General features: G+C 47.8%; 1 protein-coding gene across 5 annotated transcripts in view; it reads right to left on the reverse strand.

Annotated features, from left to right (window-relative positions):
- The window catches only part of cdca2 (cell division cycle associated 2), a 73368-nt gene that overhangs the window by 36952 nt on the left and 11825 nt on the right, over positions 1–24591 (reverse strand). For 4 of the 5 annotated variants that reach the window (XM_072485687.1, XM_072485689.1, XM_072485688.1 and 1 more), the window contains exons 3-5: positions 5324–5405; positions 3054–3166; positions 2494–2554 (exon numbers count right to left, since the gene is read on the reverse strand). In XM_072485687.1, coding sequence (XP_072341788.1) covers positions 2494–2554; positions 3054–3166; positions 5324–5405 — 256 coding nt within the window. Of the gene's footprint in view, positions 1–2493; positions 2555–3053; positions 3167–4522; positions 4824–5323; positions 5406–24591 lie in introns of those variants that run through there. The other variant, XM_072485690.1, reaches the window with a different exon arrangement.

Below are 24591 nucleotides of genomic sequence, written 5' to 3' on the forward strand. Positions count from 1 at the left end.
TACGTTTTGTTTTTTAAATTCATCTTATGGGATGGGATGTGTGTGCTGCTGGCTAGACCAGCATGGATTGCCCACCCCTAGTTGCCCTTCAGAAGGTGATAGTGAGCTGACTTCTTGTATTATTCCTTGAGGTGTAGGTACACCCACAATGCTGTTCGGGAGGGATTCCAAGATTTTGACCCAATAGAGAAAGAATAGTGATATATTTCCAAGCCAGGATGGTGAGTGGCTTGGAGGGGAACCTCAAGGACAGGGTTTTTCTGAGTACGCTCGTGACCCTTCGGAATTGTTGCAGAGCGATCAGTAGCAGCATTTCCACCGTGGTCCCACTTGTGGGAAAAGCACCCAACGGACGCGTCCAGCATTTAAATTGAGAATAGCAGCCGCTCCCGGATTTTCATGAGAACAAAATGGGGCTGTGTTGTGTTCTGGCCATAAGGAGCAGCAGTGAGAAGGTCATGTGCCCTGCACGTACACATGATGTCAAACGCACTTGACATACGTGCTTTTGGTGTCAAATCACAGAGGAGGGCTGCTGCCAAGCAAGGCAAGAGGACTGTGATAGTGAATCGTTTTCGCCCATGCAAATAAGGATGCAAAGCCATGTGATAAATACAGGGAGGTTCAAACAAATGGGAGCAAAAATTCTAGATTTTGAAAGATAAGTGGTGTGTGGTACTGGGAACCGGCAGATAAGGCGAAGAAATGCAGGCTGGAAACAGAAACTGTCCTGTCATCTTGACTCAGCTCCTACAAATTGACATTAACTCTGTCCAAGTAACAAGTTGAAAGTCTCACTCTCAATAGCTTGTTTGGAGAAAAAATTATTTTTTCTCTGAAACATTCAAGGGAAAACTGAGACACACTGCATAAAGAGTTACTTTGGGCAAAAATTCTGATCAGTGTCTGCAATGGAATGCAATACATTATACCACAGAAATAAACACCATTTGGGTCTGTCAGTAAAATGGCACTGAAATTCAGACTGAATTTAAGGGTATTGTTCCTTGTGGATGCAGATACTATGATCTTGATTATAACATCACTTCTCACCAAATGTTCAGACAGGTCAAAATCACTAACTATTCCAAAGTGTCTAATTGTTGACATTCGTTGACTTCAATAATTCACAATGATCCTGAAGCCCTAACTCCAGTTTGACATCCAAACTTCTGAGATACAGGGCATGGAATCAGTTATGATCTCCAAAGCAGTCGGGGTACATTCAATAGACTGAAGATGCATATATTACAGCCAGAGTATTCTGCCATCTGTTGACAGACACTTTGCACCACAGTCTCTAGGTAGCCATGAGGAACAACTTTTGTTTATTGTTATGAAACCAACTTATGATCAGTTATTCAGAAAAGAGAGGAGAGTGAATCCATCAAGTACCAGGCTGTTATGGCTCTGTGATAAATAAATGCATTGAATGAAGCCATGACTTGTAATTTATATATTTAAACAAATTGTGCATTTCAGTCACAACGTACAGCAACACACTGGAGTCAAATAAGTGCCTCATTCAGCTGGGAAAGTACCCTGTTCCCAATACTCCTCTCTCCCAAGCCTTTCTGCATGATGCAACTGTTTCTGTTCAGAGGCAAGAGTTACAGTTATTGAAGAATCCATCCTACTCTGTAAATGCAGCAGTTTTATTCAAGGAACAAAACTGCAAACATGTCTATCCATTTTCAAATAAATTATGTGCAAGTAGGCTTTTAAAACATACAGTGCAAAAGGAGGCCATTCGGCCCATCGAGTCTGCACCGACCCACATTAAGCCCTCACTTCCATCTTATCCTCGTAACCCAATAACCCCTCCTAACCTTTTTGAACACTAAGGGCAATTTAGCATGGCCAATCCACCTAACTGCATGTCTTTGGACTGTGGGAGGAAACCGGAGCACCCGGAGGAAACCCACGCAGACACGGGGAGAACGTGCAGTCACCATGCAGACAGTGACCCAGCGGAGAATCGAACCTGGGACCCTGACGCTGTGAAGCAACAGTGCTATTCACTTGTGCTACCATGTTGCCCAATTTACTGCCCTTTTACTCTGAAAATGAAATGTCAGGAAAAGAAGGCATCCTTATTACATGCTTTTTACAGGAAATTGAGTTTTGTTTAGTTTGTTTTTTTCAGGAACACATCAGCATTAAATGAGAGATCGCTGTAATTGCTGGAAAAATATTAATTTTATATGTTCATTGCAAGCAAGTTTGAAAACATTCTTCTCAAAACCGCCTCTGTACAATTTCTATATAGAACATCAAATCAGGACGAATTCTTCCTGAAACAGTACAGTGCCAATTCTTCTTTTGGCACTCTTTGAACAAAACCAAGTCTTCTGAACTGCCTCTAATGCCACAACTTTCCTCAAATAAGGGGACCAAAACTGTGCACAATACTCCAGGTGCAGCCTCACCAATCACTTCATCTCAATTCTCACATATAGTTATGGGTCATCATAAAATATTAAAATGACATACTTGTGTTGTTACATCCTTGTCAGACAATGAAGCGAAGTTTTTCAAATCCTGGTTTTCAAACCTGCAAATTGAGTCACAAAGATATGCACTTGTATCACAAAAATTAAAACTACCACAAATCTTAGTTGTAAAATATATTGGCCTCTGACAGGTTGTGTTTCAATTTAGGGGACCCAACAAACCTGGTAGCTTCAATGACCAGGTAAATTGCCAAAGCTAAAAAAAATTACAGCTCCACAGATCATACACCCAACTGACTTTTCTTTATCAATGTGGGACAATGTGGGCAGCCTTTCAAACCAGAAAGTGCATCACAGCTGAGTCAAATCCTGCCATCTTTTGACACTTTGCACCTGGGGGTGGAGGGGGGGGCTCGAGGTGGCCATGAGGAACATTTGATTGTTATGAAACCAGCTTACGATCAGTTATTCAGAAAAGAGGGGAGTGACTCCATTAATTGCCCAGTCTGTGATAAATATATGCATTGAATGAAGTCATAACCTGTAATTTACCTTTAAACAAAATCAAAAAATGGTCTGGAAGTACATCATGCAAATTACCTGACAGAACTAGTAAAAACTGTAATATCACATGGTTTCACCCAGTTTCCATCAGATACAAATCTTCCATTGAGCCAAGCAGATTCAGCACCACTTTGACTTTTTAAAAACACCTGAAAAGAGTGAAATATTGCTAATGTCAAAGATTTCATGCAATTTCAAGGGAATTTAACATTTCAACATTTGAATGGAATTTAATATTCTTTCAACTACATTAAAGGACCAAACAGCCATTTGTGCTATGTGGTGCTTTCTTTTATGATCACATGCACGTGATGCCTGCCAATACCTCTCAACATAAGCAGTACCATATGAACTTCAAATACCTTCTTTCAAATTTGGATTATTTCTGGAGAGACCATTTTGAGCTGAATAATGGAACAGTGGAGTCACGGTGAGTAGTAAGTTGCCTCAAGATGAACAAGAAAAGAGGTGCATTTACAAAGTGTTGTCCACGCCAATGCATGTCCCAAAACTCTTCAAAGACAATAAAGTACTTCTGTTCCAAAGTCACCGATGCAGTTTCGGAAACAAAGCAGTGAATTTGCATATGGCAAGCTTCCACAAACAACAAGTGATAATGTTGTAATTTTGATTGACAAATAAATATTGGCAGGACACCAGACGCAACGCCCCTGCTCTTCCTCAAAATAATGTCATGGCATTTTCTACGTCAAACCAAGCATGCAAACAAGCCCCCAGTTTATTGTCTCACCCAAAAAATGTTCCTCTAACAGTGCAGCATTCCCTCAGAATTGCCGTCAATTATCAGCACAGGTTTTTGTGCTCAAGCCAATGGCAGAACTTGATCCAGGAGCTTTATGACTCAGGGGCAAGAAAACTACCAACGCCACAGCTGATTGTGACATTAATTTATGGCTTCACATTTCATACCATACATCAGCTGAAGTATGCTTTTGTTCCTGTACTGTGTTAACACAAATGTTTCAAGTGGCCGTCCTGCTGGATTACCCTTGGAAACCCATGTGTAAAGGGTTTTTTCAAAAGCAACATCCTGAGGTTTACCATGAATCAGAAACTGACCTGGACGAGCCTAATTAATACTGTGGCTACCAGACCGGGTCAAAGACTAGGAATCCTGCAGCGAATAACTCATCTCCTGATCCCCCAAAGCCTGTCCACCATCTACAAGGTACAAGTCAGGAGTGTAATGGAATACTCTCCACTTGCCTGGATGACTGCAGCTCCAACATCACTCAAAAAGCTCGACACCATCCAGGACAAAGCAGCCCAATTGATTGGCACCCCTTCCACAAACATTCAAACCCTCCACCACTGGCGAACAGTGGCAGCCATGTGTACCAACTACAAGATGCACTGCAGGAACTCTTCAGGGTTCCTTAGACAGTCCCTTCCAAACCCACGACCACGACCATCTGGAAGGACAGGAGCAATATATACCTGAGAACACCACCACCTGGATGGAGGTTCACCTCCAGGTCACTCACCATCCAGTCTTGGGAATATATGGGCAGCATGGTAGCACAATGGTTAGCACTGTTGCTTCACAGCGCCAGGGTCAGGGGTTCGAATCCCGGCTTGGGTCACTGTCTGTGCGGAGTCTGCACGTTCTCCCAGTGTCTGCAGGGGTTTCCTCCGGGTGCTCCAGTTTCCTCCCACAAGTCCCGAAAGACATGCTTGTTAGGTCATTTGGACATTCTGAATTCTTCCTCCGTGTACTCGAAGAGGTGCCGGAGTGTGGCGACTAGGGGATTTTCATGGTAACTTGATTGCAGTGTTAATGTAAGCCTACTTATGACAATAAAGATTATTATTATATCGCCGTTTCTTCACTGTCACTGAGGCAAAATACTGTAACTCCCGAACAGTAAGGTGAGCGTATCTACACCTTGGGGACCGCAGCGGTTCACGAAGGCAATTCATCACCACCTTCTGAAGGGCAACTCGGGATGGGCAATAAATACTAGCCAAACCAGCTACATCCCGTAAATTATTTTTTTTAAACTTGTAATTTTAACATGAAAATATGTTGCTTCAAGTCAATGCATATTCGGATACGATATACACATATAATCCTATATATGTGGCGAGAGAAAATATCAAGTAACATTGTATTTAGCAGTATTTTGTAGTCAAGTAAATGACATAAGCAAATCCACTATTCATATCAAAATAAGCCTCAAGAGCACACGTCTCTTTGGAATTCAGTACAGTTGTACGCTGACACGATCTCATGGACAGTATTTTCTGAACTTAGGCATCATGGACACAGTTATTGCAACACTTACTTCATTCTGCTGACACTTTGGCAATCGACAGAACTTCATTGCCACATCAGGGCCCATGGCATCCAGATCACCTTTTGGATTTCTGAAAAATCAAAACAAATTACAGATTACAAAGGTCACTGCAACACACACACCATGTAGTCAGTGAAGTGTGAATACCGCAGAAAGCCCAATAATTCGTGACATTCGCACAAACTTTCATTGTGAACATGATACCATGTTAACTGTTGAAACTGCAGATTCCTGGACAGGTGCAAAATGGGCAAGCTAATAATTATAAAATCACTAAAACCCAAAGTGGATAGTCAACTGAATTGCCAACCGAAATAAATTCCACTACTTTGTCCACAAAATCTCAGTTTAATTAACAAGAACAAATAGGAGTCAGAGTGATACATTCAGCATCTCAAGCCTGCTTTGGCATTCAGTCACATAATAACTGATCTCCAACCGCATCTCCATTTTCCAGCCCAATTAGAATAATGGATCGAACTAAGTCTCCACAGCCCTCTGGTTAGAGATTCAGAAATATTCACATCCCCGAGTGAAGAAATTTCTGCTCATCTTGTCAAGACCCATGGCCAGATCCCAGGACATAGGGAGAGATCTGGTTAGTGACCAATAACGTTTTGTTTAAAGTACATAAAGTTTGAGAGCCAAGGTGCTTACTAAATTACTAAAATCACAAGATTGCAGGGGTTTGGAACAACCTAAGCTTGACCACACAAGTTCAGAAAGATAAATATATGAATTAACAGGTGGTCTGTAGTTGGACACACCACACTGTACAATAGATGATAGATGTGACAAAAACAGATTGCATGCATTTCTGAATCCCACCCAGATGTTTGTCACATTGTGATTAAACCTGTTCTGCTCAAGAGGACAATCCTCTGAATTCAGGAATCAATCTAGTCAACTTGCTATGAATCTCGTGAATTTTTTCAGATTTTCCCAAATGTTCGATCTGTCACATAAATAGTATCATGAACATTTCATCCGAACAATCATCGTCCAGACAAGGTGGAATTCTTCAGATGGGATTTTGAACCAGACCATAACTGTCTGCTCCAGTGGTTCAGCTGACCGTAAAATTACATTATTTTAAGACCACGAAGCTTTCCCAGTGGCCTGGCCAATATTCCTTCCTCAAACAACAGGAAACATCCATCATTAAACTTAGTGCTGTTCTTCTCATTTTCTGAGCAACAGTAACAGATGCTTATACCAAAATGGCAACAGCCACTGAACTTGACAGTAATTCATCTGCAAGTTAAGCATTTTGTGCGATATTTTAAAGACAATGGGAAAATGCACAAACATATTTACCCCAGGAAATGGTGCTTTTCCTGCCAGTAAATAAAACCAATTTTGCCAGAATCAGAATTGTTCCACCTATTAGCATTTATGTGAGGTTTAAAAGGTGTATTATTTGAGTCCTGGTGACAATCAGCTGCACTCTCTCCTGGCAACAAATAAAAATCGGTGAATATTGGTAAATAAATTCCCTCATTGTCACAATGTTACCGTACGTGTCAGGGCCAGAACTGGGAATGTCCGATTCACATGTGATTTACAGACGAGGGATAACCCAACGTAACCCAGCATAGATATTTGTGTATCATGCAATTATAGCCAATGGCGGGCAGCATGGTGGCGCAGCGGTAGCACTGCTGTCTCACGGCACCGAGGTCCCAGGTTCGACCCTGGCTCTGGGTCACTGTCCGTGTGGAGTTTGCACATTCTCCCAGTGTTTGCGTGGGTTTCGCGCCCACAACCCAAAGATGTGCAGAGAAGGTGGATTGAACACACTAAATTGCCCCTTAGTTGGGAAAAAAAAATGAATTGGGTACTCTAAATGTATTATTTTTTTAAAAAAATTATAGCCAACGGCTACAGCCAATGGCCTGGATGAGTACATCTCCAACAACATTCGAGAACCTTAACAACATCCAGGACAAAGCAGCCTGCTTGATTGCTACCCCCTTCCATAAACATTCACTCCCTCCACCACCAATACACAGTTGGCAGCAGTGAGCACGACAAAGATGCAGAACAGAAACTCACCAAGGCTTGTGAGGAAGAATTTTTCAAAACCCATGACCACTATCATCTACAAGGAAAAGGGCAGCAGGTGTTTTTTTTTCTCTTTTTAAAAAAAATATTTTTATTGAAGTATTGCAAAGTTTTTCATAATAAATAGTAATAATCCTAACGCAGCAAAATAGAGTGAACATTAACATAGTTCAAAAAGAGAATATACAATAGCAATTGACTAGACGTGACCCCACGCGCCTGTCTTCCCACACCCTCCCAACGGCGCACTCATCCCCACTCCCCTAAGGGTTGCAGCTGCTGCTGACCTTTTAATTTTCCGAGAAGCCATCGGACGGTATTATGCTCCCGCTCAACAGCGGCAGCTGTAAACTTGGCAAAATTATTTACACACATAAGTAGGCATCTGTTCGTGGTATTGTCGTCCCTTGCTTCTCCCAGGCGGAGTTCGCTGCCGTTGTCGTCTCGTTCCGCTTCTGCGGCCCTCCGGTCTTCCCCGTTTTCTCTGTTCCTGGGGACGTTCAGTTTGTTAACGTTTCCCTGCTTCCCCCCTCCCCGGCTATCCTCTATTGAGGGCTCCACCCTCACCCGCACCACCTTGGACATTGCCTCGAACAAGGCTGTCCAGTACTCCACAAGTCTGGGGCAGGACGAGAACATGTGGGCGTGGTTGGCTGGGCCTCCTTGGCACCGCTCACATCTGTCCTCCACCTCTGGGAAGAACCTACTCATACGGGTTCTTGTTAAGTGGGCTCTATGTACCACCTTTAGTTATGTCAGTCTGAGCCTTGCGCACGTGGAGGTGGAGTTGACCCAATGCAGTGCTTCGCTCCAGAGTCCCCCACCCTATTTCGGTCCCCAGGTTCTCCTCCCACTTCATTCTTGTTGCGTCCATTACGATGTAGGCCCCTTCTACCAGTCGGTCATACATGTCACTACAGTTTCCTCTATCTAGTATGCTTGCGTCCAGTAGTGTCTGTCGTGGTGGTTGTGGGTATGTCCCTGTCTCCTTTCGTAGGAAGTTTTTTTAGTTGCAGGTACCTTAGCTCGTTCTCCCTGGCTAGCTGGAATTTCTCGGTCAGTTCGCCCAGTGTTGCGATCCTGCCGTCCGTGTACAGGTACCTGACTGTCAGCGTCCTTCTGTCCTGTCCCCACCTTTTGAAGGTGGAGTCAGTCAGCGCTGGCGTGAACTTATTGTTGTTGCAGATGGGAGCTTTACCTGACATTCTGGTCAGGCCAAATTGTTGGGGCAGCAGATGTTTTGTTATGCTCTTGACGTAGCATAAGCTGCTTCCTTGATGTGCACTCTGACAAAGGAAGGTTCAAACTTGGAGATAGCTTTAACACGTTTATTACTGTTAACAATTCTCCCACTTGGATTCGACGCTACTGTTAATCCTGCTGCAGCTACTCAGACTGACGAACCAGTCTGCTACAATCGATGTGGTGGGAGTGATATTCAATCAACCCTGTGTCTGTACTCACTGAGTCTCCACTGGAAAGAGACTGAGCATGTGTGATGTGTTCTTTTATATGGGTTGGTGTAATGCCCTCCTGTGGTAGTGTCACCTCTGTGTGTATCGTGATTGCCCATTGGTCGTGTCCTATCTTTCTGACCTATTGATTGACTGTCTGTATGTCATGTCTCTGGTGTTCCCTCTAGTGTCTAGCTAGGTGTAGTGTATGGACATTAACCCTTTGTGTGAAATCCTACCAACTGTCCTGGCTTGACACAATTCACACCTCTTTAACCTGGGGTTACCCCATCTCTGGATCTGTGCTCGCATTCCAAGCATTGTCTGGCATCTTTCAATTTGTCTATATATATGTTTCTGGAACATACCTCTTCATTCACCTGAGGAAGGAGCAGCGCTCCGAAAGCTAGTGACATCGAAACAAACCTGTTGGACTTTAACCTGGTGTTGTAAGACTTCGTACTGTACACATACAGTGGGTAGAGCCTCAGTGTCTTCTTGTCGTTCACTTGAGCTGGGTAGACCATCAAGAGTCTTCTTCTGGTGGCTCAAATAATCTGGGTGGACTGTCATAGTCTGCTTGCTGTACACTTGAGCATGGTAGACTGTCATTGTCTTTCTGTTGTTCACTTGAGCGTGGCACACTTGCATTGTCTGCTGCTGGTTGCTCAGAGGAGGTTGCTAGACCCTCATGGTCTTGTTCATGCAAGGACGGCGCTTTGGAGTCTTGCATTGTTTCTATCATGGAGGCTGTCCACGAGCTCGCTGTGGAGGCTTGTGTCACTCTCTCTGTGGAGTCTTGAAGCGTTCTTTGTGTGGAATCGTGCATTGGTCTCTCTGTGGGAACTGTCATCACTTCTTGTTCATGCAAGGACTGCGCTCTGGAGTCCTGCATTGCTTCTATCGTGGAGTCTGTCCACGAGCTCTCTGTGGAGGCGTGTGTCACTCAAGTCACTTCTTGTGTGGAGACGTGCAGTTGTCTCGCTGTGGAGCCTTTCATTGCTGTGTGTGGAGACTGGGACCCTTCACGGCACGTGGACCACTCTGTGTGGGGCAGCAGGCCGCTCTCTGTGGGCTTGTGCCGCTCTCTGTCTCTTGGTGTCAGGCCGCAGCATAATCCTGCACTCACGAGTCGGGATGTCATATCTGCTGGGCTGAAGCTCCTCAAATCCGAAAAACTCGTCATCGGGGTGGTCAATGTGTAACATGTCGAGTTGCGGTTCGGATTTGGTACTAGGGTAGCCTCCAAAGGTGAAAGCTTCGCCTGAGTCGTTGTCTTCCAAGACCATATCATCACGTTTTGTGTCGGAGCTGGCATTGGGCTCACCATGTCCAAAGAAGAATTCAAGGTCTGAGTCATAGTCTTCAAGGACTATATCATTTTTTTGAGCGGTGCTAACTGCTTGTTGCAGGGTTCTGTGGAGGTTACTTTCAGCTACTGGTCGCATTTCAGGCATTGTGCTGTCGTTCCAGGTGAAAGATTCTGGTTTTACGGCTTTTAAACCTTTAAGAAGGCATGGTCCGGGGCCTCTGACGTCATGAAGCGTGTGACGTAGTGCGTAGGAAGCGATTGCGCAGATCGCTGTTCCTTTACTTGGGGCCTTGTTCTCAATTGCGCATGCACAAACGGACCTTCACGTTCTGTGCGCTCTTCGCGCAACTGTGCATGTGCAGCACCTTTTCCGAGATGGCTGCAATTCAAAACTGCCGCTCGTTGCTGCAAGCCTACCTCGCGGTGAGTTTTGGCGCCTCTTATACCTTTTCTTCTTGGATGTTCCTCACAGAAATCTTGGAATTTGTCCAGGACTGCCTGGAAGTCGCTCTTGTTTTGCCCCTTTGAGTATTTGAAGGTCTGGAAGATTTCACCTGCTTCTGGACCCGCGATGAAGCGTTATTTTTTTTCTGCATCTGCCACACCATCTAGGTCGGACGCTACCAAGTAGATCTCGAACCTCTGCCGAAACCAACGCAAGTTTTCACTGAGATTTCCGTGGCACCTGAGCTGCAGCGGAACCGGAATCCCGAACATCATCTTGCCTGGCTGTTGTTGCTGCTTGTCACTGTTCGCTGAGTTGAAACTATATGGATTTAACAGTTCACTCCTGGAACCATGTTTTGTTATGCTCTTGACGTAGCATAAGCTGCTTCCTTGATGTGCACTCTGACAAAGGAAGGTTCAGACTTGGAGATAGCTTTAACACGTTAAACAATTCTCCTACTTGGATTCGACGCTACTGTTAATCCTGCTATAGCTACTCAGACTGATGAACCATTTTGCTACAATCCGTGTGGTGGGAGTGATGTTCAATCAACCCCGTGTCTGTACTCACTGAGAGTCTCCACTGGAAAGAGACTGAGCATGTGTGATGTGTCCTTTTATATGGGTTGGTGTAATACCCTCCTGTGGTAGTGTCACCTCTGTGTGTATAGTGATTGCCCATTGGTCGTGTCCTATCTTACTGACCTATTGGTTGTCTGCCTGTGTGTCATTTCTCTGGTGTTCCCTCCAGTGTCTAGCTGGGTGTAGTGTATGTACATTAACCCTTTGTGTACTTACAGTGATGTATATCACCACAGCAGGTACATGGGAATACTACCACTTGGAAGTTCTCCTGCAAGCCACTCACCAGCCGAATTTGAAAATACTCACTCTTGCTTCATTGTTGCTGGGTCAAAATCCTTGGACTTCTGCATAACACTGGAGAACAGTGACAATACTTCAAGTTATTTTACTGCGGTAAAGGGGCAGCACAGTGGAGCAGTGGTTAGCACTGATGCCTCACAGCGCCGAGGGCCCAGGTTAGATCCCCGCCCTGGGTCACTGTTAGTGTGGAATTTGCATTCTCCCAGTGTCTGTGTGGGTCTCACCTCCATAACACAAAAGATGTATACGGTAGGTGAATTGGCCAAACTAAATTGCCCCTTAATTGAAAAAAAAAAGGTTGGCTACTCCACATTTATGAGAAATATCTTTTTCTAGCGGCAAACCACTTTCGGCTGCCTTGAAGTTATGAAGGCTGTCAATATAAATCCATTCCACCCCTCCATCAGCTTAATTTCATTATATTAAACAAAATAAATGGGTATTAGAATATGTATTAGTGTCATATTTATAGACTTTGAAAAGGTTTTCACAAAGTGCCACATGGTAGACTTAAAAAAAATTTTTTTTTTTTTTTTTTTTAAAAAAGAGTATCCAATTATTTTATTTCCAATTAAGGGGCAATTTAGCATGGCCAATCCACCTACCCTGCACATATTTGGGTTGTGGGAGTGAGACCCACGCAACACAGGGAGCATGTGCAAACTCCACAGAGACAGTGACCCAGAGCTGGGATCGAGCCTCGGACCTCGGCGCTGTGAGGCAGCAGTGCTAACCACTGCACTACCATCTGAACCTTTTAGACTTAATTCCAGGTATTTATTGAATTCAAATTTCACCATGTTATGGCGGGATTCGAACCCAGGTCCCCAGAGCATGACTCTGGGTCTCTGGATTACGAGTCCAGTGATAATACCACCATGTCACTACCTCCCCGAGACACTACTCTGCTGTTAGACAGTAAGTTTTCATAGAATCTCAGAATTTACAGTGCAGGAGGAGGCCATTCGGCCCATTGAGTCTGCACCGGCTCTTGGAAACAGCACCCCACGCCTCCATCCCAACACGTAACCCAGCAACCACAACTAAGAACATAAGAACTAGGAACAGGAGTAGGCCATCTGGCCCCTCGAGTCTGTACCGCCATTCAATGAGATCATGGCTGATCTTTGCGGACTCAGCTCCACTCTCCAGCCCGTACACCATATCCCCGAATCCCTTTATTCTTTAGAAAGGTATCTATCTTTTTCTTAAAAATGTTTAAAGAAGGAGCCTCAACTGCTTCACTGGGCAAGGAATTCCAGAGATTCACAACCCTTTGGGTGAAGAACCCAAGGACAATTTGGCATGAAGCATTTGTTTACTCCATTAAAGATTATGTTAAATTAAACAAGTCAGACACAATCTCTGAAATGCTCTCAGGGTGTGTCTTTAAGACAGAGATAGATAGGTTCTTGATTTATAAGGGGATCAGGGGTTATGGGGATAAGGAAGGAAAATGGGGGTGAGAAAAATATCACCATGATTGAAAAGTGGAGCAGACTTGATGGGCCGAGTGGGCTATTCAGCTCCTCTGTCTTATGGCCTTATGGATGGACAATAAATACTGGCTCAGCCTGCGATGCCCAGGTCCCATAAACAATTTTTAAAAAAATCATCTGGCTCATCAACTCAAATGGCAAGTAGCCTTACGTGAGATTCCTAGATTAGGCAATACAGGCGGCAATCTTGTTTCCGCTCCTCTCCAGGTCAACACAGCTTTTAGATCTCATTACTGCGATCTGTATAAGTCAGAGTCCCCTGCAAATAAATCAATCTTGGCTGACGTCTTGAATGGTCTGCACAGCCCAACTGTTGAAGTGGATAAGAGCTGTGAATTGGATTCACGATTACACCCATATGAGATTTTAAAATATATTAGGCTGATGCAGCCTGGCAAGGCCCCGGGCCCTGATGGATTCCCGGTCAAGCTTTCCAAAAAATTCTTGAAACAGCTCGCACCCTTAATATTGGATATGTTTAATGACTCAGTGTCTGGGGTTTCATTCAAGGGCAGCACAGTAGCAAGCACTGCTACCTCACAGCTCCAGGGACCCGGATTAGATTCTGACCTTGGGTAACTGCCTATATAGAGTTTGCACATTCCTCCTTCCCCCCCCCCCCCCCCCAAAACCAGGTTTGCATGGGTTTCCTCCGGATCTTCCGATTTCTTCTCATAGTCCTAAGAGATGCAGGTTAGGTGGATCTGCCCATGCTAAATAGCTCGAGTGTCCAACGGTTGGGCCTCGGTCGGGTGGTCTTTCAAAGGATCGGTGCAGACTCAATGGGCCGAATGACTGTAGGGATTCTATGATTGCCTCCGACCTTAACTCAAGCCTCTATTTCCTTGCTCCTTAAGAGGGATAGGGACCCACCTGAATGCAGTTCCTGTCATCCCATCTCACTTTTAAACATGGGCATTAAGCTGCTGGCTAAGGTCCTGGCGCTCCGTCTGGAGCCTTGTCTCCAGGTACAATTTTGGAAGATAAAACAGGCTTTGTGAAGGACCAACAATTGTCAGCCACTATCTGTCAAAAACAAAGAACAGTACAGCACAGGAAAAGGCCCATTGGCCCTCCAAGCATGCGGCGACCATGGTATCTGCCGAAACGAAAACCCTATGCACTTAAGAGTCCGTATTTTTCCATCCCCACCCTATTCATATATTTGTCTTGATGCCCCTTAAATGCTGCTATCGGACCTGCTCCCACCACCTCCCCAGGCAGCGCGTTCCATATATTTACCACCCTCTGTGTATGAAAACTTGCCTCGCACATCTGTTCTAAACTTTTCCCCATGCACTTCAAACCTATGTCCCCTCGTATTTGACTCTCCTACCCTAGGAATGAGCATCTGACTTTTAAATGTTATTCTTTCCCCCTCTCCAGCACCTGAGGTTATAATATCTCTGGACACTGAAAAAGCGTATGACATGGTGGAATGGGAATCTCTGAGATTTTCAGGAGATTTGGATTCAACTATAAATTTGTCTCCTGGATGTCTCTGTTGTACAATGCCCCGACTGCCAGCGTTTGCACGAACATTCTACACTCAGATTACTTTCCATTGGGTAAGGGCACTCAACAGGGCTGCCCCGGCTGGTGGAGCAAATGGAGGAGGACTTCAAAAGATGGGACATGTTACCGCTCTCGCTAGCGGGTAGAGTGCAGTCGGTCAAAATGGTGGTCCTTCCGAGGTTTCTGTTTGTGTTTCAGTGCCTTCCCATCGTGATCACCAAGGCCTTTTTCAAGAGAGTAGGTACGAGTATAATGGAGTTTGTGTGGGCAAATAGGACCCCGAGGGTAAGGAGAGGGTTTCTTGAAGCAGTAGGGACCGAGGATGGTTGGCGCTGCCAAACCTAGGGAGCTACTACTGGGCAGCAAATGTGGCGATGATCCGCAAGTGGGTGATGGAGGGAGAGGGGGCGGCATGGAAGAGGATGGAGATGGCGTCCTGTAAAGGAATGAGCCTGGGGGCGTTGGTGACGGCACCGCTGCCGCTCTCGCCGACAAGGTACACCACAAGCCCGGTGGTGGCGGCAACGCTAAGGATCTGGGGCCAGTGGAGACGGCACAGGGGTGCAGTGGGAGCCTCGGTGTGGTCCCCGATCAGGGGTAACCACCGGTTTGTCCCGGGGAAGATGGACGGGGGGTTTCAGAGCTGGCATCGGGTGGGGATTAGAAGAATGGGGGACCTGTTCATTGACGAGACGTTTGCGAGCCTAGGGGCACTGGAGGAGAAGTTTGAGATAACCCCGGGGAAATGCCTTTAGATATATGCAGGTGAGGGCGTTTGTGAGGCAACAGGTGAGGGAATTCCCGTTGCTCCCGGCACAAGAAATTCAAGACAGGGTGATCTCGGGTGTATGGGTCAGGGAGGGCAAGGTGTCGGCAATACACCAGGAGATGAAAGAAGAGGGGGAAGCGCTGGTAGAGGAGCTGAAGGGTAAATGGGAGGAGGAGCTGGGGGAGGAGATTGAGGAAGGTCTGTGGGCTGATGCCCAAGGTAGGGTTAATTCCTCCTCCTCGTGTGCCAGGCTCAGCCTGATACAATTTAAGGTGGTTCACAGAGTGCACTTGGGCGAGGTTGAGTAGGTTCTTTGGGGTAGAGGACAGATGTGGAAGGTGCTCAGGGAGTCCGGCGAACCATGCCCATATGTTTTGGTCATGCCCGGCCCTGGAGGGGTTCTGGAGAGGAGTGGCGGGAGCAATATCTCAGGTGGTGAAAGTCCGGGTCAAGCCAAGCTGGGGGCTAGCAATATTTGGAGCAGTGGACGAGCCGGGAGTGCAGGAGGCGAAAGAGGCCGGCATTCTGGCCTTTGCGTCCCTAGTAGCCCGGCGAAGGATCTTGCTAATGTGGAAGGAGGCGAAGCCCCCCCAGCGTGGAGGCCTGGATAAACGACATGGCTGGGTTCATAAAGCTGGAGAGGATTAAGTTTGCCTTGAGAGGGTCTGCGCAGGGGGTTCTACAGGCGGTGGCAACCGTTCCTAGACTATCTCGCGGAGTGTTAGAGGAAGGTCGGCCTGCAGCAGCAACCTGGGGGTGGGGGGGGGGGGGGGGGGGGGGGGGGGAGAGAGAGGAGACATCCTTTTGGGGGGGGGGGGGGGGGGTGAATGGGGGATTGCCAGGGAGGGTGGGTGAGCAAGAGGTTACATGAAGGGTTGGGGAAACTGGCACATCCGGAGAGAGCCAGTGTACAAAGCTATGTAAACATATCATTTTACCATGTATATATCTTGCTCTGTGCTATTTCTTATTATTTTGTTACCGGGGGGGGGGGGGGGGATTGTTTGTAAGGGAGAAAAATTGTGTTAAAAACAGGGCTGACCCCTTTCCCCATTTTTGTTTGCCTTGGCAATAGAGCGCCTCTATATCGTTGAGGGCCTCTAATCATTGGAGGGATACCTGTAGTGATGGGATGGAGCATTGGCTATCACTTTATGCTAATGACCTACTTATATACATTATCGACCTGACTCCCTCCACAGAAAGTATGTGGAAAACACTTAATACAATTGCCTCTTCTCTGGTTACAAATTGAATTCAGGCAAAAGTTGTGCGGTGTACCCCTCTGGTCGAAAAGCTCAGTTTAGCCCATTAACCGTTCCAAACCAGTTTTGGTTATTTGGGGGTAAGCTGGCCCATAATTATGCCTCACTTCATATTACTCAAGCCTGATTAATAGTATCAGAGCGGATCGACAGAGGTGGAACAACCTCCCTGTCTATGGCAGGTAAGGATCCAAACGATTAATTAAATGTACTTCCTAGATTTTTATTCTTCTTTCAATGTATCCCATGTTTTTGCCAAAATCCTTTTTTGTTCACAAATTGATTTCTGCTTTCATTTGGGCGGGTAGGAGTCCCAGAATCCGCAGTGTTCAACTCCAAAGAGACAGGCGGGCAGGACAATGTTTTTTTAAAACTGGGCTGCTAGCTGTGGATTAGTGACTCCAATTCTATTTGGGGCAAAATGGAGGCTTGCTCATGTGCACCACCTCTACTCTCCATGTCATAGTTACTGCACCACCGCCCTTCTCTCCTGCTAGGTTTTCCTCAAATCCAGTGGTGGTCCATCAGGATTTGTAAACATTTCAGCAGCACTTTAAGCTTTTCCCCCTATCCTCTTTAGCTTATTTTGGAACAATCACCACTTCTTGCCTTCTGGTTTGGACCCTTCATTTAAATCTTGGAAAGCAAAAGGACTTGAGCATTTTGGTGACTTATTTGTAGAGGGGAGATTTGCCAGTTTTAGGGAACTGGCTGGCAAATTTCAGTTGCCGAATTCTAACCTTTTTCGCGATTTTCAGATGAGAAACTTTGCCCATATTTCCTTCCTATACTTTGGCCCTGTCTTTCTTCTTGCTGAACGAGGCTTTATCCTTGGCTCAACCTGGTGAGGGATCTATCTCAGAGCTGCATGGCTATATTCTTTTGTCGGATCCTGCTCCATTGGATAGGGTGAGGGTGAGGTGGAGCTGGGTCCTGTGCTTCCTGATGAGGCTTGGAGGGAGGCCCTCTGTACGGTCAACTCCACACCCTCTTGTGCCCGGCTGATCTTAATCCAGTTCAATGTGTTACACAGGATGCATTTGACCAAGGCAAGGATGAGTGGGTATTTCCCCAAACGTGAAGGACAAGTGTGCTCGTTGATCGTTTGCCTCAGCTAACCACACACATATGCTTGCCAGCTTCTGGGTTTCCTTTTTCAACACCATGTCCATTGGTAGCCGTATTTGGGGTCTCAAACTCACTGACTTTTCACTCTAGGATAGGGGGCATGTTGTCGCCTTGGCATCACTGGTAGCCCTGAGGTCTCCCATCTCGCCCAGTGCTTCTGCCTGGCTGGACGATTTAGTGGCATTCCTGCACTTAGAAAAAAATTAATATGCCATCAGGGGGCCGGTGGGGAAGTTCTACCTGAGATGGCATACCTTTTATTTCCTTTTTTAACGATCTGGACACCGTCAGCTGTTAGGGGGTTTATTTATAGTGTTTAGGTTTTAGTTTTGTGTTTTTTTATTGGGTATTAGTTTGTCACGTTTTAACTTTGGACCATGCTATCTTTGTCTTTTGTTATATTGTTTTTAATATAAAACTTCAATAAACATACCTTTTTTTTTTAAAAAGTGAGACCTGGGACTTGGCCGAGACAAAGCATGGAAATTGAGGACAAGTTGTTTGGCAACAAGGATCCTTGGTTCCCTTAACAGAGGAAGAGTACAAAAGCAAGGATCCTATGCTAACTCTTTATAAATGACTGGTCATGTCTCAACTCACCTTTCTAGCAAATTCTGGGCACCATGATTCAGGAAAGATGTCAAGGTCTTGGAGAGGATACAAAGATTTCACAGAATGTTAGCAGGGATGAGAAACTAAAGGGAACAATTCAAGTTTCTCCAGAGAGTAGAAGTCAATGAGATACTTATTAAAATGTTCAACATTATTAAGAAGTTTGATCGAGTAAATACGGAAAAACTGTTCCATGGACAATAATCAGGAGATAGATGTTGTGCTCAGGAAATGTGAGGTAATGCACTTTGGAAGGTCTAATGCAGATAGGGAATATACAGTGAATGGTAGTACCCTCAAGAGTATTGACAGTCAGAGAGATCTAGGTGTACAGGTCCACAGGTCATTGAAAGGGGCAACACGATGACTTCCGGTTGCGGCGATGCGGAGCTAAGCCGGACGTTTCGGCAGCTCCCGCGACAACGGACTTTTGGGCTCTCCAGAGGAGCCCCAACTGAACTTTTTTGAATTGATCCCGTGTGGGAAGGTGCAGTAAGGTCCCCCCTTACGATATATGGCCGAGATCAGCGGTGGAGCGGCGAAAAAAAGAGGCTCTGGAGCAGCGGCAGAATCGAGGGGGAAAAAGTAAGATGGCGAAGAGCGAGCAGCATGGGGGCCAGACCAGCAGGAGTTCCTTAAGCGCTGTGTGGAGGAGCTGAGAAAGGAGGTGCTGGCGCCAATGCTGTTGGCGATCGAGGGGCTGAAGGAGACCCAGAAGACCCAGGCGGTGGAGCTTCGTGAGGTGAAAGATAAAATGAATGACAACGAGGACGAGATCCTGGGCCTGGCGGTAAAAATGGAGGCGCACGAGGCGGTGCACAGGAGGTGGGCCGAGAGAATTGAGGTCCTGGAGAACAGGTCGAGGAGGAGAAACCTCCGGATTCTGAGTCTTCCCGATGCCGGGGCGGATGCGAGTACGATGCTCCATGCACTGATGGGAGCGGAGGCCTCTCCGACCCCCCTGGAGCTGGAAGGGGCTCACTGGGTCCTGGCGAGGAGACCCAAGGCTGATGAGCCGCCAAAGGCGATAGTGGCAAGGTTCCATCACTTCGCGGACAAAGAAAGTGTGCTGAGATAGGCCAAGAAGTTGCAGAGCAGTAGATGGGAGAACGCGGTGGATCCGAGTTTACCAGGATTGGAGCGCGGAGGTGGCAAGGAGGAGAGCTGGCTTCAATCGGGCCAAGGCAGTGCTGCATAAAAAAAGAGTCAGGTTCGGCATGCTGCAGCCTGCGCGACTGTGGGTCACTTATCAGGACCGACACCATTATCTTAAAACGCCAGAAGAGGCTTGGACCTTTATTCAGACGGAAAAACTGGACTCGAACTGAGGGGATGTGGTTGTGGGGGGAGATGTTGGTCGTATATGGGATTGTAAATATGGGTAAAGAATAATTCATGGGTGGGATGATGGATGGGAATGTGGGTAGAGTTCTGGTTCATATTCCTAAAATTTCCCTTTTTTTTCTTTTCTGTAGACGAGATGATGATGATGGGGAATGTGGGCGTCGGTGCTGGAGGGAGGTGAGACTCAGGGATAAGGGAGCTGGGATAATGGCTGCAACAGGAGCTGCGCCACAGGGGGCGGGGCAGGTTCAGGAAAGCGCAGGCATTTTCCCATGCCAAAAGGGGGGGGGGGGGGAGAATGGAGGAAGGCAAGGAGGAGAGACTCCCACAAGGGGAGATCAATGGGAAGGCGGGGGAAGCCGGTGTCAGCAGAAGTCAGCTGACTCTCGGAAGTAATTTGGGGGGGAGCAAAAGAGCTAGATGTGGATCTGGGGGGGGGGTTGCTGCTGCACTGTCCGAGGGGGAACTGAAAATGGAAGAGGGCCGGGGCGGGGGTTCCCCGCCTGGGGGACTGGAGGCACGAGCACGGGACTGGCCCAAGATAGGAGATGGATAGTCGGCGGGGGGTGGGGGTGGGTAACCCCCCAACCCGGCTGATCACGTGGAATGTGAAAGGCCTAAATGGCCCGGTTAAGAGGGCTCGAGTGTTCGCGCACTTAAGGGGACTGAAGGCAGACGTGGTTATGCTTCAGGAGACACATTTGAAGGTGGCAGACCAGGTCAGGTTAAGGAAGGGATGGGTGGGACAGGTGTTCCATTCGGGGCTGGGTGCGAAGAATAGAGGGGTGGAAATACTGGTCGGAAAGCGGGTGTCGTTTGAGGCCAAGAACAGAGGAGCGGATAAGTGAGGCCGATACGTGATGGTGAGTGGTAGGTTGCAGGGGACGGAGGTGGTACTGGTGAATGTATATGCCCCGAACTGGGTCAATGCTGGATTCATGAAACGGATGTTGGGGAGTATTCCAGACTTGGAGGTAGGGAGCTTAATCATGGGTGGGGATTTTAACACGGTGCTGGACCCAGCATTAGATCACTCCAGATCTAGGACGGGGAAGAGGCCGGCTGCGGCCAAGCTGCTTAGGGGGTTTATGGACCAGATGGGGGGAGTAGATCCGTGGAGATTTCTTTTTTCTCCCACGTACATTAGGCCTACTCCCGGATAGATTTTTTGGTTCTGGGCAGGGCATTGATCCCGAAAGTGGAGGGAACGGAGTATTCGGCCATAGCCATTTCAGACCATGCCCCGCATTGGGTGGAGTTAGAGGTGGGGGAAGAGAGGGACCAACGCCCATTGTGGAGGTTGGATGTGGGACTGCTGGCAGACGAGGAAGTGTGCGGGAGGGTGCGGGGGTGTATTGAAAGGTATCTGGAGGGCAACGACAACGGGGAGGTGCAGGTGGGAGTAGTATGGGAGGCGCTGAAGGCGGTGGTCAGGGGAGAGTTAATCTCCATCAGGGCTCATAGGGTGAAGAGAGAGGGCAGGGAAAGGGAGAGGTTCGGGGGGAGATTTTACGGGTGGACAGGAGCTATGCAGAGGCTCCTGATGAGAGACTACTCAGGGAGAGACGAAGTCTCCAGACGGAGTTCGACCTGTTGACCACAGAGAAGGCAGAGGCACAGTGGAGGAAGGCACAGGGGGCGATATATGAATATGGGGAGAAGGCGAGCCGGATGCTGCCACATCAGCTCCGTAAGAGGATGGCAACGAGGGAAATAGGCGGAGTCAAAGATGGCAGGGGAATTACGGTGCGGAGTGCGGGGAAAGTGAATGAGGCGTTTAAGGCCTTTTACGAGGAACTGTATAGGTCCCAGCCCCCAGGGGGAAAAGAGGGGATGCGGCAATTCTTGGACCAATTGAGGTTCCCAAGGCTGGAGGAGCAGGAGGTGGCAGGTTTGGGGGCGCCAATTGGGGTGGAGGAGCTGGTTAAAGGACTGGGGAGCATGCAGGCAGGGAAGGAAGGCCCCGGGGCCGGATGGGTTCCCGGTGGAGTTTTATTGGAAGTATGTAGACCTGTTAGCCCCGTTGCTGGTCAGGACCTTCAATGAAGCAAGGGAGGGGGGGACCCTGCCCCCGACAATGTCGGAGGCGACGATCTCTTTGATCTTGAAGCGGGATAACTACCCACTGCAATGTGGGTTGTATAGACCGATCTCGCTCCTTTTTAAAAAAATATATTTTATTCAAGTTTTTTGGCCAAACATAACAATACGTAGTGTTTCTTTTACACAATAAAGCAATAGAAATAACCGTGGCCAGTTTTAAACAAATAAATAAATAATATATATATAAACAAAAACAAAAAAACTAAACTAAACTAAACTAAACGGCAACTGCCTTGTCCAAAATAAATACTTTCCAAAAATACAGTCCCAACAATCCAATATACAATTACAAAAACCAAATACCTATACATATACAATAACATCCCTGAGAATCCGTCCGATTCCACCCCCCCCCTCGTCTTTTCCCCCCCCTCTCTTTTCCCCCCCTCTCTTTTCCCCCCCCCCTCTCTTTTCCCCCCCCTCCTCTCTTTCCCCCCCCCTCCTCTCTTTCCCCCCCCCTCCTCTCTTTCCCCCCCCCTCCTCTCTTTCCCCCCCCCTCCTCTCTTTCCCCCCCCCTCCTCTTTCCCCCCCCCCCCTCTTTCCCCCCCCCCCCCTCTTTCCCCCCCTCTTTCCCCCCCCCCCCTCTTTCCCCCCCCCCCTCTCTTTCCCCCCCCCCTCTTTCCCCCCCCCCCCCCCCTCCCCCCCCCCCTCTCTTCCCCCCCCCCCCCCCCCCCTGGGTTGCTGCTGTTATCTACTTCTTTTCCATTCCCTCTATCTTTCTGTGAGGTAGTCGACGAACGGTTGCCACCCGCCTGGTGAACCCCTGAGCCGAACCCCTTAACACGAACTTAATCCGTTCTAACTTTATGAACCCTGCCATATCGTTCATCCAGGTCTCCACCCCCGGGGGCTTAGCTTCCTTCCACATTAACAATATCCTGCGCCGGGCTACAAGGGACGCAAAGGCCAACACGTCAGCCTCTCTCGCCTCCTGCACTCCCGGCTCTTCTGCAACCCCCAAATATAGCCAAACCCCAGCTCGGTTCGACCCGGACCCCGACCACCTTCGAAAGCACCCTTGCCACCCCCACCCAGAACCCCTGTAGTACCGGGCATGACCAGAACATGTGGGTGTGATTCGCTGGGCCTCTCGAGCATCTCGCACACCTATCCTCTACCCCAAAAACTTTACTAACCCGTGCTCCAGTCATATGCGCCCTGTGTAGCACCTTAAATTGTATCAGGCTTAGCCTGGCACACGAGGACGATGAGTTTATCCTACGTAGGGCATCCGCCCACAGCCCCTCCTCAATCTCCTCCCCCAGTTCTTCTTCCCATTTCCCTTTCAGCTCATCGACTATGATCTCCCCCTCGTCCCTCATCTCCCTGTATATGTCCGCTATCTTACCGTCCCCCACCCATGTCTCTGAGATCACTCTATCCTGCACTTCCTGCGTCGGGAGCTGCGGGAATTCCCTCACCTGTTGCCTCGCAAAAGCCCTCAATTGCATATACCGAAATGCATTCCCTTGGGGCAACCCATATTTCTCCGTCAGCGCTCCTAAACTCGCAAACGTCCCATCTACAAATAGATCTCTTAATTGTACTACCCTAGCTCTTTGCCATGCTCCAAATCCCCCATCCATTCTCCCCAGAACGAACCGATGGTTGTTTCTTATCGGGGACCGTACCAAAGCTCCCGTTCCTCCCCTGTGCCGTCTCCACTGCTCCCAAATTTTCAATGTAGCCACCACCACCAGGCTTGTGGTGTATTTCTTTGGTGAGAACGGCAATGGCGCCGTCACCATTGCTTGCAGGCTAGTCCCCTTGCAGGACGCCCTCTCCATTCTCTTCCACGCCGCTCCATTCTCTTCCACGCCGCTCCCTCCCCTTCTCCCATCCACTTACACACCATTGAAACATTGGTGGCCCAGTGGTACTCACTTAGGCTCGGTAGTGCCAACCCCCCCCCCCCCTGTCCCTACTACGCTGCAAGAATCCCCGCCTCACTCTCGGGGTCTTCCCAGCCCACACAAAACTCATAATGCTCTTCTCAATTCTTTTGAAAAAAAACCTTCGTGATCACCACCGGGAAGCACTGGAACACAAAAAGGAATCTCGGGAGGACCACCATTTTAACCGCCTGCACCCTACCTGCCAATGACAAGGACACCATGTCCCATCTCTTGAAATCCTCCTCCATCTGTTCCACCAACCGTATTAAATTAAGCCTATGTAATGTACCCCAATTCTTGGCTATCTGGATCCCCAGGTACCGGAAGTCCCTTGTTACCTTCCTCAACGGTAAATCCTCTATCTCTCTGCTCCCCCGGGTGCACCACAAATAACTCACTTTTCCCCATGTTTAGTTTATACCCTGAAAAATCCCCAAACTCCCCAAGTATCCGCATTATCTCTGGCATCCCCTCCGCCGGGTCTGCCACATATAGCAACAAATCGTCCGCATATAGAGATACCCGGTGTTCTTCTCCCCCCCCCCTAATTACTCCCCTCCACTTCCTGGAACGCCTCAGTGCCATGGCCAGGGGTTCAATCGCCAGTGCAAACAATAACGGGGACAGAGGACATCCCTGCCTCGTCCCTCTATGGAGCCGAAAATAGTCAGACCCCCGTCCATTTCGTGACCACGCTCGCCATCGGGGCCCTTTCCAGCAACTTTACCCACCTGATATACCCGTCCCCAAAGCCAAATCTCCTCAACACCTCCCACAAATAATCCCACTCCACTCTATCAAATGCTTTCTCAGCATCCATCGCCACCACTATCTCCGCTTCCCCCTCTGGTGGGGGCATCATCATTACCCCTAGCAGCCTCCGTATATTTGTATTTAGCTGTCTCCCCTTCACAAACCCAGTTTGGTCTTCATGGACCACCCCCGGGACACAATCCTCTATCCT

The sequence above is a fragment of the Scyliorhinus torazame genome, chromosome 20, assembly GCF_047496885.1.
Source record: "Scyliorhinus torazame isolate Kashiwa2021f chromosome 20, sScyTor2.1, whole genome shotgun sequence".
NCBI lineage: Eukaryota > Metazoa > Chordata > Chondrichthyes > Carcharhiniformes > Scyliorhinidae > Scyliorhinus > Scyliorhinus torazame.